This window comes from Natrix helvetica (assembly GCF_964273705.1).
Source record: "Natrix helvetica genome assembly, chromosome: 3".
In the NCBI taxonomy this organism is placed as follows: domain Eukaryota; kingdom Metazoa; phylum Chordata; class Lepidosauria; order Squamata; family Natricidae; genus Natrix; species Natrix helvetica.
In genome coordinates, this window is record NC_138549.1 from 47,214,203 (window position 1) to 47,229,916 (window position 15,714).

The 15,714-nt window shown below is 37.9% G+C and overlaps 1 protein-coding gene across 4 annotated transcripts in view; it reads right to left on the reverse strand.

The window, feature by feature from the left end:
• CLTRN (collectrin, amino acid transport regulator) overlaps positions 1-15,714 on the reverse strand; it is a 29,487-nt gene that overhangs the window by 8,823 nt on the left and 4,950 nt on the right. For 3 of the 4 annotated variants that reach the window (XM_081948215.1, XM_081948217.1, XM_081948218.1), the window contains exons 2-5: positions 12,697-12,812; positions 11,575-11,633; positions 5,567-5,652; positions 731-847 (exon numbers count right to left, since the gene is read on the reverse strand). In XM_081948215.1, the coding sequence (XP_081804341.1) occupies positions 731-847; positions 5,567-5,652; positions 11,575-11,633; positions 12,697-12,796 (362 nt within the window). In that variant the 5' untranslated portion in view covers positions 12,797-12,812. Of the gene's footprint in view, positions 1-730; positions 848-5,566; positions 5,653-11,574; positions 11,634-12,696; positions 12,813-14,699; positions 14,789-15,714 lie in introns of those variants that run through there. The other variant, XM_081948216.1, reaches the window with a different exon arrangement.

Here is a 15,714-nt window from a genome sequence, read left to right on the forward strand (position 1 = left end):
TGACTTCCCCTGTTGACTTTGCTTGGTGGAAATCAACTAGAAAAGTCACAAACGGCAATCACATAACCTTGGGACACTGCAACTGTCACAATACACTCCAGTTGCCAAGCACCCGAATTTTAATCACATGATCCCAGGGATGCTGCAAAGATCATTACGTGAGGACTGGTTATAAATCATTAGTACTCTCATAACATTCAGCAATTACTCTTAAGTTAAGAATTGCCCATAATAGGTTTGTTTGTTTTTATTTACCTTAAAGTGATTAAAAATATGGATGCCTTAAAATAAAAACTTATAAAATAAATGCTTCGAGGTGGAATATTACCTTCTAACTGCTGCTAATCAACAATGGTGCTCTACTCTGCCTTTTTCTCTTTACTGCATTTTTCAGTAAAATAATACAAGGAGCAGTGGAAAAAGTGGAAAGTTACAATAGGGTGATCCAATTCTCTGCACGTTTCATAAAATGTTGCAATTAATGCCTTATCTGGAAATTGAACCTGGACCTCGACCTGGATTCGAATCCTGTTCAGCTATAATGTGTACTGATTAGAACCTGAGTAGATTTGGCAGCATGGCTTAGTATAACCCAGGACTATGACAAATCTCAGTGCAGCTCTGAGCATTTGCAGACTGAAGAAAATATGCCAATGCTCCTAACAAAAATAAATACATTTGTTTTGAATAAAGTTGTGGAAATATATAACATATATGCCTGGTGTATTACCTTATGGCGGCTTCCACAACATTCCTGGGAATAGTTGTTACATTTGTGAATGAATTTGTGACTACAAACCAAAATGATACCCGACTGGTAACATTGCACAGCAGTACATTAGAAATTCTGAGAATTAAAAACAAATAAACATTAATATAGTAAGTCTTCCCACAGACTCTCGAGACAACCACAAGGTTATGTGAGTTTTGGATGTAACGTTATGATCTCACTTTCAAAGCACAAGCTTTAGAGAGAATGTTTTATTTTTTTATTACCTGCCCCAGCTTTTACACCCTCCTTAGTACTGGCCATTCTGGGTGGGGAATTTTGGGAACTGAAGTTCATATAACTACAAAGTGTACCCAGACTGAAAAAGACTGAGCTATTCTAAGGAGAAGCGACTTGGGTAAGCCAGTAGACTCAATCTTCCCCAGGTGAATTATCTGAAGTTTCTTTTCCCTTCTATTGCTAAAATGCTTCTATTTTTTTCCATAAGGTATATGATCAAGGCTAGAACATGTGAATAAGATGTCAAGATTTACATTAGTTACATTGGATAGGAGTCTCAGCTGATGCAGATTAATGGAATCAATATCATATGTTCATCACACTCATAGCATGCTTCTTGTTTAAAGAGTACAGGTAGTCCTTGACTTAAAACGTTCATTTAGTGATTGTTCAAAGTTATAATGATCCTTAAAAATGTGAGTTATGACCATTTTTCACACTTACGACCATTGCAGCATCCCCATGGTCACGTGATCAAAATTCAGCTCCTTGGCAACTGGCTCATATTTACGACATGGTTGCAGTGTTTTGGGGTCCCCCTTTTGCGACCTTCTGATAAGAAAAGTCAATAGGGAAACCAGATTCACTTAACAACCTTGTGACTAACTTAACAACTCCAGTGATTCATTTAACAACTATTATAAGAAAGGTTGTAAAATGGGGCAAAACTTACTTAACAAATGTCTTGCTAGAGCAACAGAAATTTTGGGCTCATTGCGGTCATAAGTTGAGGACTATCTGTAATTACCTCCAGTATATAAGAGTATATGCTGCTCCTTAGTGACATCTTCTGGCTGATTACCAGCAAAACAAATGGTTTCAATCACATATTATGAAATCATTGCTAATTTGGGAAATTTGTGACATTTGTTTGGAAAATGTTAATTACAATCAGCAGTAACAGAGTTATTCTGCATAGTAACTATAAGACATATTTGCATTTAGGGAGTGAATGAAAATTCACACATGCATACAAACATATTATGTATACATATACACACACACTTATGCAAAAACTATTGCAGAAGGAATAGTATCAAATCAAATAATGTTGTAAAGATGCAGAATGAAAACAGCTGCAAAAAAAATTGAAAAATATGTTGTTTCTCAACTACTCCAACCCTTGGTAACCTCCAGAAACTTACAATCATAATCCTGGCAGGTGGTTGCCTATCCTGCCCTCTGTTGAAATAATAGAACACCATCACTTTGTAGGGCAACCAGAAATTAGCATTAGGCAAGCTGGGTTCATGCTTTCATAACATCTCTTTCTCACTAGCCTATCTTCCAGGAATGCAGTTGCTACCAAAATATGGTGCCAACTGAACAGAATCAGGACAGGACATGCCAGAATTAAGACAAAGCTATTTGAGTGGGGAATGGCCAAGAGCCTGCAATGTAACTGTAGTGCATAGGAACAAATGATAACACATATAGTTCAAGAATTAGGACATTTCAAGGTACCTGGAATGATCTCATTGCAGCCATACCAGAAGCTGTTTGATGGTTAGCTTTCTTAGATATCAAATTATTATATCTATCTTATTGCAATTCTACAGTGCCATATCATGCTGATTTTATCATACTTTTATCTTATTTTAATATTTTATCTTGTGTATTGTATTGCAGGTGGCCCAGTGGCTCAGCAGTAGCTTAGCAATTAAGACACTGGGCTTGTCAGCTGGAAATCTGGCAGCCCAAGTTCAAGAACCAAGCATCACACGATGAGGTGAGCTCCCGTTCTCACCCCAGCTCCTGCCAACCTAGCTGTTTGAAAGCATGTAAATGCAAGTAGATAAATAGATACCACTTTGATAGTAACAGCGGTCTGTGACGTCATGCTGGCCACATGGCTGTGGAAATGGGTTGGGAAAGCACTGGCTCAATGGTCCTTAAATGGAGATGAGCACCGTCCTCTATAGTCAGCAATGACTAGCAGAGTCCAATCCGCAGGGATTCCTTTACCTTTATATTGTATTGCCCACATTTTTATATTATAGTATGTTATACTGTACATTAAATTATAAATTATTTCTGACAATACAATATCTTTTAATGATAATACATACCATATTTCCTCTGGATTTACATACTACTATAGCAAAGATAATTCCACTGCAATGTACATGCAAATAGGTGGACAAATGCAAAATGCATTTCCTGCTATGTGTGAAGTACAAAGTGCAACCTCTTAGCCAAAGATACAGCTGAAGCAGAATGATTATCTAATACTAAGTTTCCTAACTTCCAAATCAACCTTCAACCGCAGGACTGGTAAAAGAGTCTTATCTGCAGCATATGGATCAGATTTGACATCAGGAAATGGTCACGAATGTCTGAGGGCCTTCCCACCAGCCCATCCCTGGGAAAACATAGGTAATAAGAAGGGAAGGTATAAAGGGTTTTGCTATGTAAATCAAAATAGTAAAGATATATTAATGTACTCAGCACAGACAGGACAAACTAGCTAAGTTGATTTAGTATATGAGACTGAGAAGCCCACAAATCCTGAGAATAAATGTTGATTTATAACAATGATAACCCTGGATTTATTAACAATTTATTAAATTAATACCTGAAGCCGGCCTGGCCTGTTAATTTTAACTCATTTTTAAATGTATTGTCCTATAAATTCGGTTTGTTTTTTTTGGATATGTATTTAATTTCTTTTTAACTTTTGGGATCTGTGTTTTTTAATGTTGTACGCTGCCCTGAGTCCTTTGGGAGAAGGGCGGCATATAAATCCAATAAAAACAAACAAAAACAAAACAAAAAACAATATCATGTTGCTTAATGCTGAGAACTGTTGTATCAGTAATTTCATGCAACGGAAGATCAAACTAATGTATATCCTGAAATGTCAATTTGGTATTATATTACATAGTTACTAATTACCTAATTAGAATAACATCTTTTTTGACCTTTGATTGAGCCTTGTAACCGAGAAAATATAAGCAACATTCATGATTCTCATTACCTGTAGAGGAGAACATCTTAATAGTCACAGTTGATAACACACAGTAGATCACCTTCCTTAAAGGTGAAGAAAAACCCTTATTATCAGTGCAGCTAGTCCTGTTACAGGAACCAGAAGGAAGCAAAGATAACTACTGACCAATATCTACAATAGTACATTGTATTATCGGCCCATTTTATAGTAGCAGATTATTCCTAAAGATGAAAACTAAATTATCATTCCCTATACATAATATTTGTCATCTTTTTAGATAATGTTTAATTTGTTTTGATGATGCATAAGAGAAATTAGCAATTTGCTACTAGTTGGTAAGGCTTTCAAATCTTAACACAATGAAAGTCACAGATTTCGGCTATGATATGGGTATCCATATATGGAAGTGTTCTGCTTAATGGGTAGACTATTCCAGGTGATATTGGAATGTTCATCTCAACCACATGTCTGAGTAGTTCAGACATTTCCTGAAAATAAATCTTGTGCTCCAGTTCCTAACTGAATGGGATAGCACTAACCACATCTTCCTTCTAGAAGATTTACTACTCAAAACTATTAAATTGCTCCCAGGACAGCCAGACTGATGCAATCTGAAGGAAGAACAACATTTTTAACACCCTATTCATAGAACAGAACATTTCGTGTACCACTATTCTCTAATAGATCCTGAAAAGGTTTTACCTGGAACTCAGAAGAGCTTATGTCTGTTAAAGTAGATAATTTAAAACAATTAGTCCAGTGGTGAAATTCATTTTTTTTTTACTACCAGTTCTATGGGTGTGGCTTGGTGGCATGGCAGAAGAAGGAAACTACAAAACCTCCATTCCCACCCACTCCAGGGGAAGGATACTGCAAAATCCCCATTCCCACCCCACTCTGGGGCCAGCCAAATATGGTATTTGCCGGCTCTCTGAACTACTCAAAATTTCCACTACCGGTTCTCCAGAACCTGTCAGAACCTGCTGAATTTCACCCCTGAATTAGTCCCTTTCAATAATTTAAACAATACAGTTAAAAGATGAACAGCGATAGAATTGCTTGGGTCTACCACTGTTTTACTTTTAATTGTATTGTTTAAAGTAGATAACTCTGACCTACAGTATATCATCTTCAGAGTATCAAAGAATGTTATGATTGGAAGGTAGCCTGGGGGTAATTCAGCCCAAAATCCTGGTGCAGAATCTATTATTGGACTATCCCTGACAGACAGCCATCCAGCTTCTCTTTAAGCTCCTTTAGTTATGTCATAACTATCATTTCTTAAGGCAGTTTTTGCCATTGCTTTATAGCTGTTACTGTTAACAATGTTTTCTGATGTCTGATAGAAATCTTCTTCCTTACCATTTACACTCATGGTTTCTCCTCCTGTACTCTGGAATAATTCTAAACAAATCTGGCGCATTTTCTGACAGTCACTTAATATTTGAAGGGAGCGAGTGTATCTCTTAGTCTTTTTCGGGCTAAAAGTATTCAGAACTTCCAAAGTATTCCTCAAATCACTGAGGTATGAAAGTTATTTCCAGTCCACAATGAGGTAGAAGTATGCACATCCAATTAAGTAAGAATATTTACAAAAATATACTTACTGGGTTGTTTCTTGAATCAAATATCTTCTCATTGCATAAGCTAACATTGCTTTAAATAGATATTCTTCAGTAGCATCCCAGCTATACTTAAAAAACAAACAAACAAACTGATTGGTATACATGGGGAGCTAGAAAAATGCATTTTCCTCCCATAGCCTTTAGGGAAAACAGTAAATGCTTTTGACAATTACAGAAATAGTATTACAGTTTATAGACCTATATTTTATATAGGAATTTCTAAATGTTACATCTTTTATAAATTTTGTCAAATTACTCTATTTCTGCAAACTGCTTAGAGCCATTGAAATTATCTCTAATTAATAATACCTTACTTTTGCAGAATAAACTGTTGCAGTACGCTAATCATTGGCTGTCTAAATAGAGTCTGCATTAAAAGCTGCTGGTTTTACCAATGAACATTTAAACCTGATTTGGTTTATTTTAAATAGCTTAGACTTCAACTCCATAATGTCCTGATCACATAGCTTCTGATCTTCTTAGCTGGGAGTTATTAAGTCCAGCATGTTTGGAAGTACCAGTATGGTGAAGGCTACCATAAATGGTCTCAAATGGCGGGGGGGGGGGAGGAGGAATAAACGTTTTGCATCCAGAGACCACTGTTTTAGTTATTTGAGCGTGGTGATACCTCACAAGTGGGATAGGGCAATGGAGGACGGGAAGGAATCACTGGGTGGCAATGTTTTTAGCTGATTTAATAGTTCAGCACTGAATTTCTTTATTGTTTATGTTTATTATCAAATTTATAACTTGTCTTTTTGCTTAAAGGATAGCTTACAATAATAAAGCAAAATACAAGCTACAAAACACACTATAAAATTGTACAATTAAAATAGTTTAAAAATCAGTAATTCTATTGGGCACAATAAAGAGTTTAGAAGAAGGCATATAGTTTGTAGATCACCCAAGCTAAGCGCAGGTATTGGACTTAGACAACACACAGTTTCCAGACTGTTTCAGACAGAAAGCCTTGATGGAAATTGTCTCCAAAAAACTATTTACCTGGAACTTATTTTGCTTTGGGCATCTCCATGCTTATGGGGTGGGGAATATCTTTCTTACTATTGCATGAAGTGGGACCAGTTCTTTGGCCAGATTTGTTTTATGTAGATATGTAACTGAATTTTAAATTCTGCTACATTTTTAGTTAATAACTGGTGTATAGTATTGCATGTAACTGGGGATTTCGAATGATCACTATAAGCAAATGTAAGAGTAATTAAGATAAAAAAAAGACCTGATTATCAACATATATCAGAGTTCTATGCAGTTCTACCACATAACATATGTATTCTGTAGCTAGTGAACAGCAACATTTCAGACATTTGATACAGATAAGTACACAAGTATCTATACCTGCACACAGATACATTGCATACCGTATAATACCAAAATCAAGTTTTATATAAGGTCAGTCCCAGGCTTTAAATCCTAAGCTATTTCTTCCTGATTTTGAGACAACAAAGTTTTGGAAATTCTTTTCCCAGCCTTGAGCAGTGGTGCCATCTTGTGCAAGAAGGTGCTCTCTTGTTTGAGAAACACAGTTCCTGCCTTGCCAGTTTTATCCATCTCTAACTTCTTTGAGGTGCATCTCCCCTCTTTTCCTCCAGTCACAACGATGGATAGTATTGTGCTAGTCCTTTTCTTTTAATTATTTTGTCCCAGAAGGGAATGTGATTTTATCCTGGAAGAAGATCTTGGCGTTGTACTTACATATTGTTGCCAAGATCATTACATAGATGACACTTTGCCCTAACCATGGTGCAAGACCCAGGAGTCTTCCTCCAACTCTCTGAGCTGCTGTTCCTTTCCAGTAACAATTCCTGTGAATTGAGGAGGAACAGAAAAAAGCATGCATTCCTCCACAATCAGAGTCAAAGAACAATTTCATTGTAAGACAACCTACAATGGTAGTTATGGTAGTTATGGTAGATATGCTGGATTGGCAAAACTTCTAATCCAGCTATTTTTGATAGAGGTCTAGATTCTGAAATTTGGAAATGGTATCTCAGAATTTTTTTTTTCTATATTTCTAATAGTGTATACATTCACAACCAATCTGTCCAACTGTATTTGTTGATTCCTATCTCAATGAGAAATGTATCAAATAATTTTTTTATACAGAGGAAAGAAATCAAGTCTATTGAAGCAACAAAGATTGGACCGATGGTCCAGTAAAATGGCTGCCTGCCTTATTTTGGCTTTTATTCAGGGCTGTCTTAACGCACAGGCTGATGAGTACTTGTCCCTGGGCCCCACGAGAATAGGGGGCCCATGCTAATCTGCGTATGTTAACCCTTCAATGCACCTTGTATCATATAAATACAGCAAAATATTACATTTTACTGCATTTTAAATTAATACTAACATGCAAATATATGTTTAATTTTATTGACCATTTACATTTTTATTCCTCTGAGTAGTTGTCTTAGGCACCCCAGTACACTGCTTTGCCCAGACCCATAATGCTGTTAAGACTGCCCTGCTCTTATTTCATTTGTACTTATATTTATGTGACTCTTTCTTTGATTCAGCCTTAGATATTCATATCATTGTTCAATTGCAAATATGTGTGCTGCGACTAAATAAAATAACCAAGTCAGGAGCTACACTGGAGGGGTTTTTTTACATATAAAAATGCTTTAGTGAGTGTAGTTTCTGAGAACTGAATAGCTACTGTGTAGGACTTGATAAAGAGTACAATATATTTCTGCTAAAGTTAGAATGTGACCATAAGGCATACCAGTCGTACTAGGGGAGAAGTTGGAGATGCTAGGAAGGCCTTAGCTTTTTATTTAATTGCTGGGTTTTGGTCCACTTCTTGCGTAGAAGTGTGATTTAGCTCTACCTATTCTTCATAGGATAAGGAAGGGATCGTTAAATATTCTCCATCAAAGTAGCTTTGAACAGGATACTAAGGTTGTAAATGACTAGAACTGGCACAAAATTCATTCACTTCAATGAAAATTTGCACAATCTGACATTTGGTGCTATTAATTCAATCATTGTTTAGCACTACCTGTAACCTATTGGTAATTACTCTCCATTTAAGTAACTACAACAATTATAGTAAGTAAAGATTAGAAAATGGACAGCTTTTCCAGAATCAGAATGCACACTATTTAGGAAAGGTAAAAGGATGACACTCAGAAAATTTGCTCTTTTAAAAATATAAAATGGCATTCGTGTTAGAAATGCTACTCAGATTTCAAATGAAGACTTTGAAAATTTAGATATTTTTAGATGAGACTTTATTTTTGTTTTCTCAAGATGAAGCTGTCTCACTAGAACAGGGCTGTCAAATTCCCTGCCCACGAGCCAGACGTATCACATGCAGCCTATGCCAACACCCGGTTTAGCAAAGGGGGAAAAAATCCTGATATATCACGTGATGCTGCCATGATTCTATTGAAGATTGATGTCTGTTTGACATCCCTGCCCTAGAATAAGATAACCTTTATTGTCATTTTTTTTACTGTGAGCACACCGGTCGACATTAAAAATGAAATTGTTGCCTACTCTCAGAAGAAATTATATATCCACCTATACCCATACATAGCACAAATATACACATGCTACATACACACACACACGTATGTTTATAGCATGTGTATGTACAAACATATACTGTATATACATACACATACATATACATATCATTCAAGACAATGACAAATCTGCATACAGACAGAAGGTTGAACAACTAGCCTTGTGATGCTACTGGAACAATCTTGAACTAAACATACTCATAACCATAGAAATGGTAGTAGATTTTACGAGAAAACTTCCTATACTACCACCTTTTACTATACTATACAACACAGTATCAACAGTAGAGACCTTCAAGTTTCTAGGTTCTATCATATCTCAAGACCTAAAATGGACACCTAACATCAAAAATGTCATCAAAAAAGCACAACAAAGAATGTTCTTTCTGTGCCAACACAGAAAGTTCAGATTGCTCAAGGAGTTGCTGATTCAGTTCTACATAGGAATTATTGAGTCTGTCATCTGCACCTGTATAACTGTCTGGTTTGGCTCTGCAATCAAACAAGACAGACACAGACTTCCATGCATAATTAAAACTGCGGAAAAAACAATTGCTACCAAACTGCCTTAAATTGAGGACCTGTACACTGCACAAGTCAAAACGAGGGCTGTGAAAATATCTACAGACCCTTCACATCCTGGACATAAATTGTTTCATCTACTCTCAAAAGGACACTCTAGGGTAGGGGTGTCAAACTCAAGGCCTGGGGGCCCGTGGGGTGCTTAGATCTGACCTGCAGGGCCACTATGGAAACAGCCCATTTTCGCTGGCAGAGCTCTTGGGCCACCACAGGCACCCCTGACATGAGTGACATATAGCTGGCCATCCCTAGCCCTCCTACTGAGGCCAAACACAACGTTGATGCAGCCCTCAATGAAATCGAGTTTGACACCTCTGCTCTAAGGCATTGCACACCAGAACTAGACACAAGGATAGTTTTTCCCCCATACCATCACTCTGCTAAGCAACTAATTCCCACAATACTGTCAAACTATTTAGTAAGGCTGTTATTACTATTATTCTTCTCATCTTTCCTATTACCTATCTCCTTTTGTACTTATGACTATAAGTTTGTTGCTTGCATCTTTACAATTTATGTTGTTTTATTTAGTTTCCTAATATGGTTTATGCTGATTGCTTATTTAGCATCCTATAACTATCACTAAGTGTTGTATCTTATGATTTATGCTGAATGTATTTTTATGATGACTATGATTTATCATGTATAGCTTTTATGTACACTGAGAGCTTACGCACAGAAGACAAATTCCTTGTGTGTTCCATCATACTTGGCCAATAAAGAATTCTATTTAAATATTAGTCACTGTTCATTTTGAATACATAGTGGAAAGAGGAAAGTTGAGAGTTCACAAAGTTGATGCTAAATGAAACAAAACTAGACTGAATCTAGATGATCGGCTTCGGATACCATGAAGTATCCTTCCAGACGGTAACAAGGAAAATAGGTTATGAAGAGGATGTGTAGTGTCCCAGACAATCCTGCGGACCCTGCTCAAGCATTGCTTATTTGCTATGTCCTAGATAGAAGGAAGTGAACTACCAATAATCTGCCATTCTCTGCACCGCCTTCCAAACCAGACAGTAATGCAATATGGCAGGAGGTTCTCGATCTTCCCTCTATAGAAAGTGGTAAGGACAGGGGAAGAAAGACATACTTTTCTCATGCGACCCAGAAAATACATCAGCTGCACACCCAAAAACATGGTTGCCAATCACCTCCACTTGTGAATCATTAATACACAGAGGTATGTGGCTGTGCCTGCCTTTTCTGAAATTGACAATGATTCTCTTTAGTCTTTCCTACACTTAAAATGAGACTGTTTTTGTTACACCAGTTCACCAAACCCTCTACTTGCTTGCAGTAAGCACCCTCATTGTCATTTTGAATAAGGCCCACTACTATTGTATCATCCACATACTTCACAAAATGGTTGGTGGCAATCTAGCACAAGAGTCATGGATCAAGAGGGTGAACAAGAGAAGACTTAGGACACAGTCCTGAGGAGAACCTGTGCTCAAGAAAATGGTGTTAGAAATATTAGTCCCAATTTACAAATGAAGAAGAAAATCAAGAAGCCAACTGCACAAAGGAGTATTAAAGTCTAAAAGGCTGAGTTTGTGTACTAGACACTGAGGAATGATTGTATTAAATGCCAAACTGAAGTAGGCAGCATTCACACATGAGTGTCTTTCCTCTAAATGCACCAAGCTCAAATAGAGAACAGAAGAAATAGCATTCTCTGTAGAGCGATTTGGACGGTAAACAAACTGAAAAGAGTCAAATGCTAGAGGGAGGCTAGATACAATAATATCCTTTATCAGCCTCTCAAAACATTTCATTACGATGGATGTAAGTCAACTTACGCTAGTTATTTTATGAAATATTTCTTTAAACGGTATATGTAAATATTTCACTTACTGCATTTTCTTTTAGAGCTGTTTTGATACTAAGCCGTACTTTGAAAGCATTCTGTGCATCTATTACAAGGAAAAAGAATAAAATGAAACATACAATTCACATTTCCTTATGCAGATAATTTGTATTTTTCAGTAGATCACAGCATACATTTGTTACATTTCATTATACTTCAAAATACACTTCACTTAAAAATTATAAGGTTCCAAGTAAGTTTGCTTAGAAGATAAATGCAAAAGAAGAAAGTCTGTAAGTTTGGAGGTATTCACCATGGAGTAATCATTGGCTATTTACATAGATTTCAGTTCTAAAAGGTTCACAGAACATAGAACAATGGGGTTGGAAGTGACCTTGGAGATCTTTTAATCCTGCCTACGCATGACCCCCTGCACTCCCCCCACTTTTGGCACGTGATGGAAAAAAGGTTAGCCATCACTATTCTAGTTTAACCCCCTACTCAAGCAGGAGAGCTAATACCAAGCTAGACAAATGGTTGTCCAGTCTCTTCTTGAAAATCTACAGTGATGAAGCACCCACAACTTCTAGAGGTAAGCCATTCTATTAATTAATTAACTGTCAGGAAATTTCTCCTTATTTCTAGGTTAGATTTCACTTTAATAATCTTCTACCTGTTACTTCTTGTTCTGCCCTCCAAGTGCTTTGGAGAATAGGTCAACCCTTTCTTCTATGTAGCAGCCCCTTACCAGAAGACTGTTATCATATCAGTTTTAGTCCTTCTCTTCATTACACTAGATATACTTACCGTAGTTCCCTCGTGTCTCATATATATTCATCATTTGGTTTAACCTCCAGACCCCTTTTCTCTGCGCTCTTTCTAGGATCTATATTCTAGACTAAATATAACATACACTAAATTATTTTAGCCTTTTTTGAACAATTAACATCAAAGAGGTCATAATGGGATACCTCAACACGATTTTAATAGATTTTTCATCCTAAAAAAAATTAATAGTTGTTCTAAAAAACGAATCAAATTATTTTTATAGCCAAAATGTATGTGTTACTCAAACATAACATTCACACATCTTCAGTCTGAATTTTCTAAATGTTATGATTTTTTATGCAAATTGTACATGAGGGAGGAAGCATAGAAGGAAATCTTACCTGGCTGGCAAAGCTCAGGATAAGCAATGGTGGTTGCCCAGGCAGATGCAACTAGCAACCTCCCTAGTAACAGTTTCCCTAATTGTCTTCGTGCTAGCATCCTTCAGTTGGAAAAACTTCAGGCAAAAAGAGAGAAAATAACCCCTGTAATACTGTTTTAAGCTTTCTGTGACTCGGGATTAAGCAATTGCAGCAGAAATAGGAAGCAATCAAGTTTAAGGCTTAATAATTAACCCGCACCACTTATTTTAAGGGAAAAAACAGTTATAGTATAGTTTTTATTGTCATTGTACAAAATAAATACAATGAAATTTGTTTTATAGAAGGCAATGTTCTCTTCCAGGTACATGTTTTGTCTGTTAAGAGATATATTTATTTTTTACTAGCTGTACCCGGCCACGCGTTGCTGTGGCCCAGTCTGGTTAAATGGAAAAGAAAGAAAAGAGAAAGCGCAAGTCCCCCGGCAGAGGCGGCCCCCGCATGGAAGTGAGCCACGGTGGCCCGTGCAAGAGCCACTACGGAGGGCGCTCCCACAGGCCCCGGCCAGGCCGAGCTGAGGAGGAGAGGAGGAGGAGGTGGCCGCCGCCCCCGACCCGGCTTCCCTCAGTGGTGGTGGCGAGAGGAGGCGGCCGGCGTCCCCTGAGGAGCAGGAGGAGGAGGAGGAAGAAGCCGCCCCTAGCGATGCGGACGCGAGGCGGCCCCCGCTGGCCACAGCCCCATCCAGAGATGCCATCGCCGTTGCAGTCGCTGCCTCACAGGACACCCAGCGCTGCCCCAGCCCTGCTGTGCCTCAGGCTGAAACTGCTGCTGCCCCATCGGAGCCACCTTGGTGAGGCCATAGCTGGCTCCCTGTGAGGGGGGTGGAGAGCATGCGCAGCCGGCCGGGCTGAGGAGACGCTCCGCCTCCACCTCCTCTGGAGCTCCACTGGGCTGGGTGGGGGGAGGCCAGCTTAAGGGTGGGAGGAGGCGGCCGAGGGATGGGGCAGGCGCCACCCTACCACAGACAGCAAAGGCCTGGTGGGAGGGGAGAAGAGAGAGGGGAGGGGGAGGCCAAAAGTCTTCGGCTCCCCGTGGTGGAAATGGCGAAGCTCGTCGGAGGAGGGGCGGAAAAGGGAAAGGGTACAACTGCAGCCCAGCCACACATATAAAGGGACCGTTGGGACCAAGCTGGAGAGAGGCCAAACTGTTCCGAATATAGTATACTCAAGAAATGAACGTTACGGTAAACGACACAGCTGAATTCCAACACAATGTTACACGAAATAATTAAATCAAAATGAAAATAAATAGAAATATATGAACATTCAATATAACAATGCAATTGGAAACCTTGAAATGGAATCGTGAAATATTTAGTATAGCGTGTGTTGCTTTTACGTCCAGCAGATGGTACTGGTTTTCAAAAAAGCATGTTTTTACAAAAAAGCATGTTTTTACCTGTCACAGGTGTGACATCTATATAATGTACATATATAAAAACATGTGCGTAGTTGAATGCAACGTTGTGTCAAAATTTCAAAGCAATCGGTGAATAACTTTCGGAGATTTGAGATTTTGAACAAACAAACATTACATTGTTATTTATATACATTTATTACTTTGTTGTTTGTATGTATATTGGGAGCTTATACACTGAGGACAAATTCCTTGTGTGTCCAATCACACTTGACCAATAAAGAATATTCTATTCAATTTCTCAGAATGCTTTGCATAATTTTTACCAATTGAACATTTTGTCTTTTCAGTAGTAAAATAGTATTCCTCTCTTTTTTTCTTATAAACACACGTATGTACATAATATTTTTCTACGTTAATTAAAACTTAGCTTTTCTGTTTTAGTGAAATGGTGCTCTATAATGTGCATGGACATATGTTGTGAATGATCATGACTTATCTATCAAATTTTTAAAAAATAGCTTTGCAAAGTACATTAAAAAGCAAAAAAGCAAAACACTTTTATAGAAAATTGGATTCTTCTACATTCTGTTATATTATCTCCTTACCTTCCAATATTCACCCTAACTTTAAAAATATTGTTTACTTAAAAATAATTTCAGTTGTTGGCACTATTCAGCATTGGGATATTATATCTGTTGAAAAACCATAATGCTGTATTAGAAAACATTACATTTATGTCACAAAGTCAGTGGTACACAACAATCTTTGTTGCAGCTGAAAAACATAACATTTGAGAAATATATCAAAGCTCAAAGAGAAGTGAATGACAATAAGTACCCTGTTTCCCTGAAAATAAGGCCTTCCCAGATAATAAGCCCAATTGGGCTTTTGAGCACATGTGCTAAAATAAGCCCTCCCTGAAAATATTGCAACACAGCAACAGCCATTAGGTGACCATGCTCTCCACCTCCTGCACCTCAAAAATAGTAAGACCCCCCTGAAAATAAGGCTAAGTGCTTATTTTGTGGGTCAAAAGAAAATAAGACCCTGTGTTTTTTGGGGGAAAAACATGGTACAAAAACATACTCCTGATTTAATATGAATAAAATCAGATTACATTATTATATATAGCTAATAAAATTATTGCATACATATTCTTCCTCTCTCTCAAAGACTGTAAAAATTGTAATTTGGTTTGTAAATTAAAACGTCTCTAATAGCAAGTGATGAATCATATGTACAAAAATACTGTATTTTTTGGAGTATAAGACACACTCCCCTCCCCCATGAGAGGATTAAAATTTGTGTGCGTCTTATACAGCAAAGTCCTGCCCATCCGCCGCCCCCACCCTTTGGCCTCCACCTCCCAGCAATTTGCCTCCTTGCAGCAAACAACAAACAGCCTGTTTCAGTTTCAGCTTCAGCACAGCTTGAATAGCACAAGCTTCCCGATCATCAGCTGTTTCAGGCTGCAAGGATTGCCATTGCCTATTGCTGCCTCTGCGCACCCTGTTTTCAGCCTCTGTGAGCCCCATTTCCTACCCATTCCAATCCCTGCCACCCAGAACCGGCTAAAAATGGGGCACACAGAGGCCGAAAATGGAGCATGATATCCCTGCA